The 18305-nt window shown below is 43.5% G+C and overlaps 1 protein-coding gene across 1 annotated transcript in view; it reads right to left on the bottom strand.

The window, feature by feature from the left end:
* Nucleotides 1-638: 638 nt before the first annotated feature.
* The window catches only part of grin2ab (glutamate receptor, ionotropic, N-methyl D-aspartate 2A, b), a 78742-nt gene continuing 61075 nt past the window's right edge, over nucleotides 639-18305 (bottom strand). Inside the window, exons 4-13 of the mRNA XM_017456816.3 lie at nucleotides 13163-13277; nucleotides 9537-9739; nucleotides 8360-8525; nucleotides 8109-8262; nucleotides 7884-8009; nucleotides 7362-7591; nucleotides 6695-6855; nucleotides 6344-6531; nucleotides 5907-6145; nucleotides 639-5738 (exon numbers count right to left, since the gene is read on the bottom strand). Coding sequence (XP_017312305.1) covers nucleotides 3936-5738; nucleotides 5907-6145; nucleotides 6344-6531; nucleotides 6695-6855; nucleotides 7362-7591; nucleotides 7884-8009; nucleotides 8109-8262; nucleotides 8360-8525; nucleotides 9537-9739; nucleotides 13163-13277 — 3385 coding nt within the window. The 3' untranslated portion in view covers nucleotides 639-3935. The remainder of the gene's footprint in view (nucleotides 5739-5906; nucleotides 6146-6343; nucleotides 6532-6694; nucleotides 6856-7361; nucleotides 7592-7883; nucleotides 8010-8108; nucleotides 8263-8359; nucleotides 8526-9536; nucleotides 9740-13162; nucleotides 13278-18305) is intronic.

Genomic DNA, 18305 nt, shown 5'->3' with positions numbered 1-18305 from the left:
ATCTGAATATGAATCCCCCACTCAACCCCCCCCTTTAATGCGGTCAGGGGACGGGATTTTTGATATCTTTAGATCTTATTTAAATGAGTCCTGGGGAAGCCCTGCCCCGTGCAGTTTGAAGTTCTCCCTCCTCTCGTTAAAGGATTAATAATTAGCTGATGGGTCGGATCATTCGGGCGGGCAGGAGGGAACTCTCGAGAAGGACCGCGGAGTGCAGCGGGACGTCGGCGGGCGGGACCTGAACTCCTTCCGGAAAATCGTCCGACGAGTTTCAAAGAATCTTCTGCCTTCGATAATGGACGCACGCGCTAAACGAATCGATTCACTACGACGAAGCAGAGTCACTGGTTCAAAAGTACCGCGCTACCGTCGAGTCCCGGATTCCGATCGGTCGTCAAGGTGTCGGATCGAATTTCCGAGTACGTCTCTATGGAAACCGCTCCTTCACGGGGACGTGTACGTTACTGACCGTCTAAATGCAAATGTCTGACGTTTGAAAATATATGGGAACATATACGGGAAAAGAAGTGCGAGGTCTATCAAATATGTAAATTAGCAGAATTTTGAATAATATAAATAATTTAAAAAGAGCCGCCTTATTATTATTATTATTATTATTTTAAATTATTTTTAACAATTTTTTACTTCAATCACTCTGCATTTCATATCATTAGTGTTAGCTATTTAAAAAAAAACAACTTTTATTTTTATCTTGAATAAGTGCTTCCGGGGTCAAAGTTCAGAAGGGTTTCCGAAGCGGCCATTTTGCGCAGCACCGGGTGAGAGTTTCGCTCCACACTCTCTCAGTTAATAATCTACTCCTGAATGTTACGTGTATGCATTATTTACACGTCCATCCTTTCACCTGATCTGCCATTAGAATGATTGATAGACGCTGGTGTGATGAATGATATTCCGAGAGAGTATTAATAATATCTGATGGAGATTTATTACTGGTGTTAACTGGTAACGTAAAAAAAAAAACTGGTGATTAAAGTAATGGCACCACATTCCCAAGGTCCCAGTTTCCAGATGAGAACCTAACTGAAGGTTTGTTTTGAGAACCGACCCGTAAAGCTGCTGCCATGTTTCTGAGTGAGCGCATACTGCACCTTCGTGTGTAGGACGGTGTATAGTGTTAAGACCGAACACAGATCATTGTTCACTGGAGAACCGGTTGGAGAACGAACTGCTCACGTCCATCATGACGTCGCGTTCTCGTCGAAACCCAGCACCGATCTCTAAATGGCAGAAATCCATCATCGTTATACTCGAAATCAGAACTGCAGGGTCGTGATCTGGAAATAAATCTGATGTAAAGTGACCATCGGGTCACTTCGAGTCAGGAATTGGCGTTAGCGTTAAATCAATGTTGAGTGCTGTGAAAGTGCAGTTTTTTTTTAAATAACTGTAAAATGTCTTTAAACGAGCAAACTCATGTCGTCCTAATCCCGGAGCAGCCGTGATGCCATCTCAGCACTTACTGAAATCTAAACTGGGCCTTCAGAGAGAAACACCAACGTTTTAAGATCTCTCTCTCTCTCTCTCTCTCTTCCGACGCCGTTGAACATTCCTTCTGTTTTTGTATTTATTTTCTTTATCGTTTGTGCTGAGCAGGATTATTCCAAGCCCCGCGAACGTAAACCTCGCCGATTTCACACGCAGAACAACTGAAGACACAGCCAGAATGTGGTCCAGGTTGACTTTTTTTTTTTTTTTTTTTTTTTTTTCTTTCTTTTTCTGCCATGTATTCAAATGAGAATCAAAGTCACATTTGAGATGAAACCATATTTTTCCATATTCACTGTAAACATGTACTCGCCATTCACGTCGAAAAATAAAATAATGAGAAAGGAACAACTCGGAAAGTCGACCATAGAGAAGATTAACATGCTGTTATTATTATTATTAATATTATTATTATTATTATTATTATTATTATTATTAATATTTTTTCATATATATATATATATATATATACATACGCAATTAAATCACATTTATAAATGAATATCACAGGTATTACAATTCATAAATCAAGTGAAGCAATAATAAAACATTTCAGCTAGGAAATTTCATACATAAAGTTTATATTGCAACCTGATATTGTGCATATCGCTGGATGACCATTATATCTGAAAACGGCGAAAATAAATAAATAAACAAACAAACAAATAAATAAATAAATGGTAGGATATGCGTAGGTGGGTTTAATCCTACAGGAAGTGATGTATGGGAAGTCCTGTGTGGTCCTGCGGTGCAGAGTGTGACATCATTTTTTGTTGGTACAGGATTTCAGATTACATCATCATCATCATCATCATCATCACTGTCTCTGTGTCTTTTAAGAAGAATCAGTAGTTTCCTGTTTGTTTGTTTGTTTGTTGCCGTTTTTTTTTCTTTTCTATTTTCCTGGACCGTAACAACCGCATGCTCCGCACGCCGCTTGCTCGAATATTTGGCAGTGTAGAAAACCGTAAAAACGACTCGTCACGTATGAGTTTCCTAGACAACTACGGAAATAATCGTGATGTGGTACGCGATGAGTATGTGACCAACACTGATGGCTCAGAGAAGTCGTCGTCCTGCTCTCGTGTTCTGCATGCAGGTAAACAGTTTCAGGAATTCTAAACTAAGGCCCTGGGGTACACCAGGTGTTCCTTATATTACACAGTCAGGAAAAAAATGCAGTTGAAAAAATAGAAGTCTCTAGGGTAGGACGTTTGGTCGGAATATTTTTTGCTAACCCTTTTCACTGTGTGATAGGTTTGGTCTTCCTTTATTATTATTATTATTATTATTATTATTGTTTCCCCCCCTGTACGTTCACACTACCAGGTTGAAGTGACACAAATCCGATTTTCTGGCGAGGTTGAAGCCTAACGTGCTTTCTCAGAGTCTTTTCAAACTGCTGCGTGTGACACGTAGAAAAGGAATCCGCCTTCTTCCGCATACACGAGCTCACAGACGCCTACGATTGGCTAGTGTCGCTGTGATTGGTAGGATAGAGCGAGTATGCCCCTCCCACCCAGAGAAAGCGTGGACGATTTCACTCCCTAGTCTCCTGAGCAGGGAGAGCTGCGGCATCGTCACGATCTCCCGGCGATTGGGAGGATGACATCACAGACCTGATTGTTTTTCCACGACTGTGTGAACACAAAAATCCGATTTTTTTTTTTTTTCTAGATCGGACCTGAGCCACGTTCATATTTGGTCCTAGATACATATGAGAACAGTCTGTTTTTCCGATTTACGCTAAATTGTAGAGGAACCTCCGATTTGAAACAGCTGTCCGTTTCCGAGGACGCACGCATTCACGTTATGTGAACCGTTAAGATCTGATATAAAAACAAAAACGGAATTATGCAGAGAAGCTCGTAATGTGAACGTGGGCTTTAAAATCGTACAATGCGGTTAATTCGATTTAATTTGATTCGGCTTCGGGTGTTTATTTTTGTGCATTTTTTAGGGATTTGTACATTTGTACATGGATTTGTACATTTTGTTTTCTTGTGGATGTTTTTTGTGGCGTCGTGAAAATTCATTACTTCATTTCTTTGTCACACACGTGGCAATTTTTGGTTGCTCTTTTCTCGTTCTGGAAAAACCGGAAAACTCCTCGGCGATTTCCCGGAGCTCGCACTTCCTCTCTACGGCACGTCTGTGTCTGGTGCCGTCTTCGGTGTTTATGTGGAAGACCCAGAGCTGCCGCTCGACTACAGGGGAGGACCTGAAGAAATGCTGAACTCGGATTTACTTAAGAGCAGGAAACGTGAGAAAATATGCGATTTTTTTTTTTAACTCCTGGTTGTACAGAACAATCCGATATGAATCCATATCCATGTGGAAATACTGATGCTTTGTACAGCGCTCGTTTTTTTTTCAGAGTCGATATCTCATTGGTTCACAGTTTGTTTTTGTTTTTTTTCAACCCTTCAGACGTCGGATTCAATGCTGGGCATCCTCTTGTAGACGCGTCGTGCACCACCGGCACTCAACGCTCTCGGGGCTGGGAATGTGCCGACTGGGGAAAGGGCTACATAAGGCATTACATGCTCGGGGTAAAAGAGGTCAGGTGTTGCCACCCCTATGCCGAGCCCCTTGCCGTCGACAACCGGACTTAATGTAAGTGGCACCAGCTGTTTGTAAATGTCCGTGGAGCTGCGGCCGTGAGCCAGGCGCTGGTCGTCGCGGAGCGTCTGCAGGAAAGGGTTCTCGGTCGGACGGGCTGGGTACATCGATTTGCTGCGCCGACCGATGCCGAGCCCGCTAACGCCTACTGAAGCAAGCGTGTGGTTGAGCTGCGCCGACTGGCTCTTTGGAAGCTTATCCGGGACCATGGTGGACGTGTGCAGGTTAGTGTGAGGAGTGCTGTCCTGAAGGCTAACGCGTCGTGAAGAATTCTTTTGAGGCAGGTTCTCATAAGAGTGCTGGCGATGGATGTAAATGCCCTCATTTTGATAGTGACTAATGAGCCCTTCACCTTCTTGGTCACTCTGGGGAAGGTAGGCCGTGAAGGAAGCATTGGGTTGTGGCAGAAATGCGCAGAAGCTCCTGTCTACACTCCCGCCTCGAATGGCACCTGCGTTAGGGTGCAGGAACTGATCCTCACTTATGTCATACAGGTTGGCAGAGTGCAGACAGGCCTCACAGCGATACTGAGGAGGTCGCATGGTATAAAGCCCAGAATAGTTGGAGAACTTTGAAAGACAGCTACGGCAGTGGGTGTGTCTGTGGTCCTGGGCAGGAGTGGTCACTGCTGGACTGAGTCCTACCCCACCAGGCTTTCCGTAAGTATTGTACTTTTTCTCCTTGGCAGCAGTCGTGGCGTTCTGCATGACGTCCGGCTCGTGAGCCTGAGGGAACAGATTGCTGTTAAGCTGCAGTATTGGCTGTTGCTCTGAAGAAGACGAAGGGCGGTGCTTGTTGTCTCTGTGCTCGTTGAATATGTCCGGGTAGTGTAGTCCGTGCTCCTGGTCTACAGAGTCAATGGTGTAGATCTGGCTGCTCTGACTATTCTGGGAATATATCTGAGCACTGTGATTGCTCTGCTGGCTCTGCTGGCCAGGCAATGCAGAGAGTTCCACGTCGCTTAGGTCCCGTGGCAGACGGTTACGCTTCCGGAGCGTCTCTTTGACCTTGTGCTGCTTTTGAAGGTCCATGCGGCCAGAACTGTCAGACAAGTCTGAGCGTGCAGGCAGGTCTTCAGGCAAATACCTCTGGCTTTTCATAGTTGCATGTGGCTCAAAGACTGGTGCGGAGGAAGGTGGGGAATTTTGGGATGGTCCTTGGGTCTGTCGCAGAGTTTCGACTGACTTTTTCCAGAGAGCACGGGATTTGGAGGCAGGCAGTCCTCCCGAGTCACCACCACTACCTCCTCCTGTGCCTCCGCTGACTGCCACACCAGACTGGGCATCAGCAAGGCTAAGGGCACACTGACCAGGCAAAAGGGTGTTGTTTAGAGGCTCTTTGTGGCGGTTTGCAAGCATGGTGTTGGTATTGTTATAGATCGCCTCTTTTGGAGCAAGGTTATTGCCTTTGCTACCACTAATAAGTTCTAGCAGTCCGGGTGTAGGGGGGAGGATGCTAGCGATGGGCCGTTTAGGTGAGGTTACCCCTAGAGTCGTAATCTCTTTGGCCGATTTCAGCAGGTGCAACATGTTGGCCTGAGGACTGAAATCCAACACAGGAAGCTTCTTCATCTCAATGTGAACACCATGAATACAACTCCAGATACCCTAGACAGACACAAAGAGGCATATAAACAGACGTACAACGGTGATTTCACAGTTTAGGTTGGTTATCACATGGTTTAATGTTGTTCCAACGTTGGTATTGAGCACAGTGTCCGACTGGTATTAATGAATCCCTAGGTTTCTACGTCTTCGTTAGATTGTATTCCTTACCCTGCTTATTGTAAAAAGAAGTCCAGGTCGCCCCGAGCATAGTCCAGTGAAGCAGTACCGCAGTCGCCAGTAGAACAGGTGTTCCCAGCAGAAGGTGATCAGAGAGAGCGCCATGGCAGCTGCCAGCATGTAGAACACACCAGCCATGTTGTCCACATCCAGCTGACTGCTCATCACTTCATTTTTCTCATTATGGCAGATACCCGTGAGCCACTGAGCCTCCAGCTCCTCCATCTCACCTAGTACAGAATAAACAAACAAATCTTTGGATCAGCTCACAAACAAAATCCTCAATCAATTAATTAATTAATTACAGACAATAAATTAATTTAGCACAGACGTGAACACACCGAATGACCGATGTGGGAAGTCTCGACATCTATGAATTAGATATTTGTACACTGGTGGATATGAAAAATAAGTCGCGATGATCCTACCATCTCCGATGATCCCTAGAATGGCAAGGTCCACATGCCGCTTCCAGTAGGATCCTTTCTGGAGGGCGATGCCGTAACCGGTGGTGGCGAAGACGTAGCCGCTGCCGATGGTCACCAGCTTACATCCGTCGTCTCGCCCTGCCATGTAGTTCAACACAGCCGCGTCGTAGATGAATGCATCCAGCTTGCTGTGCAAACCAATAATGAAGACAGCTTCATGAAGACAGCTGCAGGTTGTGACAGGTTACAACTGAGGAACTGAATGGAATTAGAGAAATTCTACTTAATGGCAAAACTCAGCGATCTCAATGATCCACAGGAAGCAAATACGCAAGGCTGGTGAGGTCGTACCCCGTCTTAAGGCTGACCAATGCGTCCTGGACGCCGGATTGGTGGTATTTGACCATGTACTGGTGCATATCTGGGTAGTTCTTCCTGATGTTCCTCTCAGTGCTGCCATTTGGGACTGTACCAAAACGAAATGGCGGCGAGAAGGAATACGGGCTCTGGAACTGAAAAAGCAAGAAAACTAGTTTGGGAAGGTTTAGCGTGACATTAAGCGGCACAGCAAATGGTGGATTCTATGAGTACTGTTCTTCATGAACTGACAAAAAACAGACCTGCCAACTTTAAAGAGGTAAATTGCGTAATCTCACAGAGACCGGAATAAAAAAAAACGCTGTAGATTTTTGGGCAGATTTTGGTGGCATCCCTAATACCCTAATAAATATAGTTACATGTCGTTTCATACCTGTCTAATGCTAACGTAAGTAAAACATCCTCTATTTACTGTGAAAACACGGACGCGAGTGCTGGTCAAAACGTTACTAAAGTGGGAAAGGGGCGGTGCTCATTCCAGATTCATATGTCGATAGGTTCATTTGCTGTTTTACTGGGTGGGTGGGGGAGGGGTTAAGGAAAGCTCTTTTGATGTATTCTGAGGTTAAAATGTGGAGCTCCTACACAAAATGCACGCAGGTTAGCAGGTTAGAAGGTGTATAAGAAAATCCAATCATACTTTTCTGTCACTGAGCCCAGTGACCTGGTCCACGAACTCCTCCTGGATCATGAAGGCAGCCAGGTTCGCAGTGTAACTGGCCAGGAAGATCACGGCAAAGAAGGCCCACACGGACACTATGAACTTACTGGTCGTGCCTCTGGGGTTCTGTACTGGTACAGAGTTATTGAATACGAGACCCCACAGAAGCCAGACGGCCTTGCCGATTGTGAAAGATGGACCGTGGGGGTCTGGAGATAGAGGAAGAGGTTCAGATGAATACTTCAGTCATCGTGCATTAATAATAACTAGCCAGAAATAGAATGTAACCTCTCTATCCACCATAGCCTAGCTTCAACGTCTAACGTTTATGGACGAACAATAAAAGTAATAGTTGCGCCAAGTTGTAACATAACGTTAGGTCGTAAATTAAAACACAGTAGACACAACATCTGCCATAAACAAAACTATAAGATATAAATAATTAAAGAAAGCTAGAAGGAGAGAAGGATCCCGTTGTGTCTGGGTGACGTTGGTTTGTACCTTTGCCCTGTGCGAGGTTTCTGTTGAAGCCCAGTGGACTGATGAACTCGAACAGGAAGACGGCGATTGCCGTGACGATGAGTAACATGACGAACATCATCACCCACACCGATGCGCTGAACGGCTCTACAGGAAGAGAAAGACAGGAAGTCGGTGAAAAATAAATAATAAATAAATAAGAAGACAGAGCCACAGTTGGTTTTCTTTGAGAACTCTCGGATTTACCCAGAAAGGCCGAGGGCGATACGGTTCCGTTGCTGCGGGAAACCATGACGCTGATCCCCGTCTCCACGAACGGCACAGAGAAGTCGATGACCTCTGACCTCTCCTCGTTTATGGTCAATGAACCGACGGCCATCACGGCCTTCTTATAAACCACCTACAGTGCAAAGACGAGCAGAGAGGCAGTGCGTGAGCTACAGGCGTCTCCGGAGCTGTATACGTGACGTTAACACGACGGTGTTGTATTTACTGACCTCGCCCACCATGCCGTTCCACATGTTGTTGATTTTCTTGCCGTGTTTGCCGTTAGTCACCAGGTAAAGGTCATACGTGAACTTTACGTTCCTGGCGATCTTCTTTAGGATATCGATACAAAAGCCCTTACAGCACTGCTTTACATACGATCCACCTGTACTGTTACTGTAAACACACACACACACACACACACACACACACACACGTTTAGGAGAGTCTTACTCTTTAATGTCTGATGTTTAGGAGAGTCTTACTCTTTGATGTTTAGGAGAGTCTTACTCTTTGATGTTTAGGAGAGTCTTACTCTTTGATGTTTAGGAGAGTCTTACTCTTTGATGTTTAGGAGAGTCTTACTCTTTGATGTTTAGGAGAGTCTTACTCTTTGATGTTTAGGAGAGTCTTACTCTTTGATGTTTAGGAGAGTCTTACTCTTTGATGTGGTGATGTTTAGAAGAGTCTTACTCTTTGATGTTTAGGAGAGTATTATTCTTTGATGTTTAGGAGAGTCTTACTCTTTGATGTCTGATGTTTAGAAGAGTATTACTCTTTGATGTCTGATGTTTAGGAGAGTCTTACTCTTTGATGTCTGATGTTTAGGAGTCTTACTCTTTGATGTCTGATGTTTAGAAGATTATTACTCTTTGATGTCTGATGTTTAGGAGAGTGTTACTCTTTGATGTCTGATGTTTAGGAGTCTTACTCTTTGATGTCTGATGTTTAGGAGAGTCTTAACTCTTTGATGTCTGATGTTTAGAAGATTATTACTCTTTGATGTCTGATGTTTAGGAGAGTGTTACTCTTTGATGTCTGATGTTTAGGAGTCTTACTCTTTGATGTCTGATGTTTAGGAGTCTAACTCTTTGATGTGTGATTTTTTAGAAGAATCTTAATCTTTGATGTCTGATGTTTAGGAGAGTCTTACTCTTTGATGTCTGATGTTTAGGAGAGTTGACTCTTTGATGTCTGATGTTTAGGAGAGTCTTACTCTTTGATGTCTGATGTTTAGGAGAGTCTTACTCTTTGATGTCTGATGTTTAGGATAGTTAACTCTTTGATGTCTGATGTTTAGGAGAGTCTTACTCTTTGATGTCTGATGTTTAGGAGAGTCTTACTCTTTGATGTCTGATGTTTAGGAGAGTCTAACTCTTTGATGTCTGATGTTTAGAAGAGTCTTACTCTTTGATGTGTTTCCTGCAGGGGACAGAGTTACGGACGCAGGTCCCCGTCAGAATGTCCACGTCGTCCACAATAACAAACGGCTTCTCCTCTAATGTCACGATGCTCAGGTGATTTTCGTCCGCTTCTGCATCACCAAAGGAGTTGTACCGTGGCCACACTGGAAATTTCAGTATCAATGAATGGTTCTCCCAGCGGCCCATCTATAACACACACACACACACACACACACACACACACACACACACACACATTGCATTGTTTTTTCAGTCACTTCCTCCCTCAGGCTGAGTTATTGTGAGAATGTGTGAGACAGTCTAATGTGTGTACATTTAGCACTGATGTTTTGTAATTGTCTCAAGTGTGTTTGCGTTGTCATCCAAGTGTGTGTGTGTGTGTGCGTGTGTGTGTGTGTGTGTGCGTGTAAGCTCTGTCAGCACCATCTCCTCACACCCCTGTTCTAGCCCAATGCAGTGAGAAATGATTAGTGTGGCACTCTTCATACACTCACTGCAGGGTTTCAGAGATTGCGTGTGCAAGAGAAAATGAGAGAAAGAAAGAAAGAAAGACAGGCAGTAGAAGAATGGTCTCTCTCCTACAGGGTTCTCCTGTGTTCTCCTAGAACTGAAGCATCTTTGAAACAGGAACTGCCGAGTACAATCTAGACTCTGAAGAACTGGAGAGGTACGTTAATATGGGTTGAGAGTGGTAAAGGATTTTCTCCAGGCCTTTGTCCTCTCTGCTGGGTTTTTGGCCAGTTTGGTGGTCCGTAAGTGGGACTTACACAAGAGAACTGGGGTGCAAACCATCTGTACCACCCCACTAGCCTGAGGACAGACAGCACCTGTTTTTTTTGTTCAATGTCTAGAGCTATTATAACTATGGCTCCAAATTTTGACCCATTTGCATTTGTGCATGCTTAGTCTTAAGCCTGCTTCATGTATCCTTCTGACGACCAAATCCTGGAGATGATCGTCCCAGGTGTCACTATAGATGCATCCCGGTAGGCTGCACAGCAACCTTCAAAACCTTCCAGGACATGGTCCATTAGGCGTTGGAAAGTGGCAGGAGCCCCGGGCAAGCCAAGCTGCGTGACTGTAAACTGGAACAGACCGAGCTCAGTGGAGTTCTGAAGGCCGTGTACTCCCTGGTGTTCACCTCCAACAGAACCTTCCAACATCTTTTACAGAGGTCGAGGGTGGTAATAAATGTAGCAAAACCTTATGTTCTCTATGAAGCCACTGATGCAGGGCATTAGGTAAGCACCAACCTTGAAGACTACACTGAACTTACAGAGGTTCATGCCCTTCTGAAAGGAGTCATCATTTTAGGTATGATGACATTTATACATTTATAATGATCTACTTTGTTGCGTTACAATTTTTTAGACATCTGAGCAGCTGAGCATTAAGGGCCTTGCTCAAGGGCCCAACATGGGGCAGCTTGGTGATGCTGGGACTTGATCTCATAAGCTTCCAGACAGTATGACCTTTGAGCAGTAGTGCTGCCTCACTCACTGTAGGATCAGTCATGCTCATGCTCATGTTCCTCATGGTGGAAATCTCTCTCTTCTGTGCCTCAACCTTCGGTGTCTCTCTGGTACCCTGCATGGCCTCTGTGTGACAGGTGTCTGATCATTCAAATGAATGGTGTGCTTCAGAAGGCGCGTCCTTTCTGCTTTCTGCTGGACCACTTTTGGGGACACCTTAAAGACATGCTGCAGTAAAATGCTGCTGGTGTTTGGCCAGATGTTCCAAGTTTATCTGCCCTTGCTGTCTCTACCCTTCCGTATCAAAGGCCAACTCTTCATCCGCCTCCACCTACCATCAAGACCACTCTTTCCAGTTCGTGAGAAGGTCCACATGGGAAGTTTGCGTCTTTCTGCCCTGGGCTGAACGGTCTACATCATAGATAACAGGAACCATCTTACAGACAATAGAAGATGGCCCCTGCCACTTGGCAAGCAGTTTACTTGTGGAGGTGGGAAACAGGAGGAGGATTTTCTGCCCAGGTTGGCACTCATACTGATCATACCAGTTTGCTGAGTTGCTTGCAGATTCGATACCTCTCCAGGTGGTCTCTCATCTCCAGTACTGAACAAGTTCCATTTTAGGCACCAGTTTCCTTTTTGGTCCCTGAATAGGCCAGCCATACACCAGCTCGAAATGAGAGAACCCAGTGGATGTACGTGGTCTCTCTCTAAAGCAGAAAAGGCAGCCATTCATCAAAGACTCTCAATCTGTGACAAACTTGCTGAGTCTGGTCACGAGTCCGTCCGTTTCTGATACCTGATTGGTGCTGAAGCTGCTTCATGAGACGTGAGATGAAGTCGAATCCCTGATCCGTCAGGATTTCCTCAGGAAATCCGACCCTTGATTATTATTTTTTTTTTTTTTGGAGTGGTTATAGCACGCAGTGGAAATGAATAAAAGAACGAAAAGAAAGAGAAAATGACCTGAGCACTGCGTAAACCGATTGCACCTTGGAGAAATAACAAGTCGTTAAAAAGAACGTGTGAGCGAGGAAGTGATTAGGAAAACAAGAGCGTGGAGAGGAGAGAAAGAACGAGAGAACACCTAAAACTAATGACAGGAAGAGAGAACGAGGCTAACAGGAGAGATTATTATGAAGAAAACCAATGCGTTGTTTAGTCAATTAGCTAAATTAAGCGCGACGCGAGAGAGCAAACTGAGAAGACTGAAACGATCCAAAAAACACGAGTGAAGGCACAAAGAGAAAACATTCAGGAAATAATGATTCAGTGTGGAACTCAACAACTCAACCATGAAACACACACACACACACACAAGTAACCCCAAAGTACGCATTTATACCCCACACTTTCCTCTTCCTGTTGAGGGAAATGCTTGGTGCGACCATTTTGCTTGTATTCGAGATCCTTTCAGCTGAAAGTTAGCACATGTCGTGCTCACGAGAGCGTTCTGCTGTGTGTTATAACATCACGCCGTGTCTTTGTGGAAGTTTGCTGGGGGGGAGGGTGCTATCATAGGAAAATACATCAACAACCACCCCAAAGAAAGAACAGAACAGAACAGAACAGAAAGACTGTGCGATTAATAAAGAGGTCCAGAGAGAAAGAGCGAGAGAAATAATGAGACAGACATACAGAAAGAAAGAAAATAAGACCGCAAGAAAGAGGGACAGAAAAAGAAAGGCGGAGAGACAAAGTGATGGAGGGAAAGAAAGAAGGAAAATCGGCAAGAAAATAAAGAAATATAGCACCAAATTGATTTGCCGCCGTGAACAGTTTCGGATTCGTTTAAGAGATGCTTTTTATCCGTTTATTGTTACATGTAACGGTGCGGAACGTCGGCGAAGTGAGTTCCTTCTTGTTCTCACTTTACGTTACAGCAGCTATAAACACTCTCTTTATTCTCTCTCTTTTCGAACCGCTGCTCAGTCTCACCGTCTCACCCTGAACACTAACGACACCACAGATCTACACCACTGTTCAACGTAACTTTTCCCAACCAAAACTTCCCCCCGGAAGTCCCGGGGCAGACTCGGACCACCACCCTGACCAGGATGACCACCCTGCCCACCACCTTCAGTTTTGGGTTGAGAAGAAAGATATTAAAAGTGAAAGAAAAGCAAAAGAAACTCACCTTCTCCCATTCCCGCTCGTTGTTGAGTACGATAACCACCAGTTTAGGGTTCACCTGATAACCGTCGTCCATGAACGACAGATCTCTGCCCTCCAGATTTACACCCATCATATACCTGGAGAACACGCAGACGAACAGAGTCATGTTATTCTTCAACAATATATACAACAAATATTAAGTGTTATTTACTTCAAGACTGTTCCTATACTTTTGCTCACCTAAAAACAGTGTGTTCTGATACAGAAGGTTGTGTGTTTCATGGTGTTTAACACGTCTAGACGTAAACACCAGGAAATAAAAACTGAAATCCTGAACTCTCGTCTCATCTCCATCTTCTGATCTCGAACCCAGACGTCCTCGGTGTTCCGCACACACTAATGACCCGGTCTCGTGTTCCAATACTTTCGGAGGGGACTGTAGATCATTACAGCATGTACTGTATACTGTATATAGCTGTATACGGCATATATCGAGAGAGAGATCATCCAGTAGCTCTCACAGAGTCATTTGTTTTCATCTGCTGCTCCTCTGTGATGGCTGCTCTCACTCAGGCTAATGAGCTATTTCCTTGTTAGTAAGCTTTCACAGCTCCTCGTTTGAACTTGTGCTACATGATGGATATGCTGATGGAGACCTGCACAGCCTCCCTGGGCCTTCTTTATTAAATTGAGCCAGTTACTGTTTTCTAACGTCTCTTGGCTTGAATGTTTTTGGAGAATTTTCTTGCAAGCTCTGCAGGTGCATTTGTTGCTAACGTTGCGTTCTCTCTCTCTCTCTCTCTCTCTCTCTCTCTCTCTCTCTCTCTGTGCTTTTCCACTTGGAGTTTTTCAGGTCTTCTTTGGATTAAACGGTCGTCTTTAAAGGTGTTTTTTTTTTTTGCTAGTGTGTGCAGGTGCAGATTCAACCTAAAAGCTAAAATCCCATGTGCTCGCTATTCCGGTGTGTTTACACAAACAGAGTGTTTAGTGTGTTTGAACGGAAACCCTGGTGTGTTCTCCACTTTACTGCGGTTCTTTACGCGGTTGAGAACACAGCTGAGCGCGGGGGAATGAAACAACCGTCACGAAAGCATCCAGGTCAGCTCGGTCCGGTTCTGAATGAACTGTGAGAAAGTGATTTGACTCGGAATCGACTCACCTGAAGTAAGTGAATCTGTGGGTCAAACCCAATGACCAAACTCCAGCTTTAAACACGTTATTTATATCGTTATCGAATCATTTATTCAGCTTCAGATCCGTGTTCTCGGTGCTTGGGGGATTTTTTATGATTTCTACATACACTTGGTAGAATTCGACATCTTTCCGTTGATATATTTTGTACCAGTGAACGGAACGTTGTACGCCTTACACGCCTCTCAGACAAACAGATTTTAGCTCATTTATATTATTCAAAAGTGAAACCAAACCAAACAGGAAACAAAAAGAATCAATTTTGCTGTGATTCAGACTGTATTAGTCTGTATTAGTCTTATTGTTCTGTATCAGACTGTATTGGTCTGTATTAGTCTGTATCAGACTGTATTAGTCTGTATCAGATTATATTAGTCTGTATCAGACTGTATTAGTCTGTGTTAGTCTGTATCAGACTGTATTAGTCTGTATCAGATTATATTAGTCTGTATCAGACTGTATTAGTCTGTATTAGTCTTATTGTTCTGTATCAGACTGTATTGGTCTGTATTAGTCTGTATCAGACTGTATTAGTCTGTATCAGATTATATTAGTCTGTATCAGACTGTATTAGTCTGTGTTAGTCTGTATTGGTCTGTATCAGACTGTATTAGTCTGTATCAGACTCTATCAGACTGTATTAGTCAGTATTAGTCTGTATTGGTCTGTATCAGACTGTATTAGTCAGTATTAGTCTGTATTGGTCTGTATCAGACTGTATTGGTCTGTATCAGACTGTATCTGTCTGTATCAGACTATATTGGTCTGTATTAGTCTGTATTGGTCTGTATCAGACTGTATTGGTCTGTATCAGACTGTATTGGTCTCTATCAGACTGTATCGGTCTGTATCAGTCTGTATTGGTCTGTATCAGACTGTATTGGTCTGTATCAGACTGTATCGGTCTGTATCAGACTGTATCGGTCTGTATCAGTCTGTATTGGTCTGTATCAGACTGTATCGGTCTGTATCAGTCTGTATTGGTCTGTATCAGTCTGTATTGGTCTGTATCAGACTGTACTAGTCTGTATCTGTCTGTATCAGACTGTATCGGTCTGTATCAGTCTGTATCGGTCTGTATCAGTCTGTATTGGTCTGTATAAGTCTGTATTGGTCTGTATCAGACTGTATTCGTCTGTATCAGACTGTACTAGTCTGTATCAGACTGTATTGGTCTCTATCAGACTGTATCTGTCTGTATCAGACTGTATTGGTCTGTATCAGTCTGTATTGGTCTGTATCAGTCTGTATTGGTCTGTATCAGACTATATTGGTCTGTATTAGTCTGTATTGGTCTGTATCAGACTATATTGGTCTGTATTAGTCTGTATTGGTCTGTATCAGACTATATTGGTCTGTATTCGTCTGTATCAGACTGTATTGGTCTGTATCTGTCTGTATCAGACTGTATTGGTCTGTATCAGACTGTATCTGTCTGTATCAGACTGTATTGGTCTCTATCAGACTGTATTGGTCTGTATCTGTCTGTATCAGACTGTATTAGTCTGTATCAGACTGTATCTGTCTGTATCAGACTGTATTGGTCTCTATCAGACTGTACTGGTCTGTATTAGTCTGTATTGGTCTGTATCAGACTGTATTGGTCTGTATCAGACTGTATTGGTCTCTATCAGACTGTACTGGTCTGTATCAGTCTGTATTGGTCTGTATCAGACTGTATTGGTCTGTATCAGACTGTATCGGTCTGTATCAGACTGTATCGGTCTGTATCAGTCTGTATTGGTCTGTATCAGACTGTATCGGTCTGTATCAGTCTGTATTGGTCTGTATCAGTCTGTATTGGTCTGTATCAGACTGTACTAGTCTGTATCTGTCTGTATCAGACTGTATCGGTCTGTATCAGTCTGTATCGGTCTGTATCAGTCTGTATTGGTCTGTATAAGTCTGTATTGGTCTGTATCAGACTGTATTCGTCTGTATCAGACTGTACTAGTCTGTATCAGACTGTATTGGTCTCTATCAGACTGTATCTGTCTGTATCAGACTGTATTGGTCTGTATCAGTCTGTATTGGTCTGTATCAGTCTGTATTGGTCTGTATCAGTCTGTATTGGTCTGTATCAGACTATATTGGTCTGTATTAGTCTGTATTGGTCTGTATCAGACTATATTGGTCTGTATTAGTCTGTATTGGTCTGTATCAGACTATATTGGTCTGTATTCGTCTGTATCAGACTGTATTGGTCTGTATCTGTCTGTATCAGACTGTATTGGTCTGTATCAGACTGTATCTGTCTGTATCAGACTGTATTGGTCTCTATCAGACTGTATTGGTCTGTATCTGTCTGTATCAGACTGTATTAGTCTGTATCAGACTGTATCTGTCTGTATCAGACTGTATTGGTCTCTATCAGACTGTACTGGTCTGTATTAGTCTGTATTGGTCCGTATCAGACTGTATTTCCATCACAGTTTCACGGTTATGAAGTTATTCAGGATTATTAGTTAGCAACTGACAGCAATAACTCACCCCAAACCCATGTGATAGAATGTGTTCTGATCCGATGAGACCACGCTAGAACAAAACAAGCCAGAACAAGACCGCTAATCACTCCATGAACGCCAGGGCGAGGCACGGTGTTGGTGCCACATGCTTTAGAGCTGCCTTTCTTCAGCCAGAACTGGAGGGAATCCTGAATACCTCCAGATACCAGTGGATTTCAGTGCAGAACCTTCAGGTGTCTCCTAGTCAACCGAAGACGAAAAGGAATTTCCCCTTTCAGCACGACGACAAAGGAACAGCTTCACCACGAGAAGACCAAGACCCAGACCTGAATCCGACTAAAAACCCGTGTGACCTGTGCACAGGCGACGCCCTCACGGTCTGCTGGATCTGGAATGTTCCTGTAATAAAGAGTGTCCCCGCGTAAAATAATACCGAGTCGAGATCCGACACGCTGACAGACTCGTCCTCGAAAACACCCAGCGGAGTAATAACATCAAAAGCTGCTTCAACAAAGTATTAGTTTAGGGGTGTGTATACTTACGCAACCAGGTCACTGCAAAGTTTTTTTTTTTCTCTTCCCGTTTTCCCTAAATAAAAAAAAAGTTTCTGGTCGTTTCTTTAACTTTATTTGTTTACTTCGCAATTGCACATTAGAGGTGAGAAAAGATCCGACTCGATTTATCTTAGTGTCGTTCATTTGCTTCATTTTAACAAGGGTGTGTAGACTTTTTTATATCCACTGTATATATGTACGTACTGTATGTATATATTTATATATATGAATATATTACAGTGATACAGAGTGGTGATTATTCCTTTACTGTGTTTTTTTTGTTTTTTTTTTGCAAGGTATGTTTGTTCTTTAAAAAAAAAAAAAATACGCATCTTGTTTTAATAATCCCGGAGCGTATTTCGGCAGCCGCACGGCGTCTAGAAATAATGATGTAATGTCATTATGATGTTGTACGGTATACAGCCGTACTCATATATCACCACCCTAAAAGGCGAACAGGCATCGCCTCCTTTATTACCGAGCAGACGCAGGGAAAAGTCAGCTCCTTCCTCCAGCATCTAAGTTTAGCTCCACCTACGGCCTGGGACACTTCTCACACACACACACACACACACACACACACACACAACAAGTCAGAGATTGAGTGTTCTCAGGACCTAAGGCAGATTACAAGTCTCTTTTTCATGCCAGATGAGCTGTCATCGCTTTTCGATACACGATGCATCATTATTCAAATATTTGTGTACTCTACATCAGGACTAACAGCTCGGGCTTTTTTTTTTTTTTTTTTTTTTTTTGTATGTGTGTGTGTGTTTATTTTTCTTTATACGACCCCGATTCCAAAAAAAAGTTAGGACGCTGTGTAAAACGTAAATAAAAACAGAACGCGATGATCTGCGAATCTCATAAAACCCGTCCGTCATTCACAACAGAGCAGAGAAAACATATCACACGTGTAAACTGAGGAAATGTACCGCTTTAAGAAAGAAAGAAA

This window comes from Ictalurus punctatus, chromosome 26 (genome assembly GCF_001660625.3).
Source record: "Ictalurus punctatus breed USDA103 chromosome 26, Coco_2.0, whole genome shotgun sequence".
Lineage (NCBI taxonomy): Eukaryota > Metazoa > Chordata > Actinopteri > Siluriformes > Ictaluridae > Ictalurus > Ictalurus punctatus.
The sequence above is the reverse complement of the archived record's forward strand: the minus strand, read 5'-3'. Positions and strand labels throughout refer to the sequence as shown.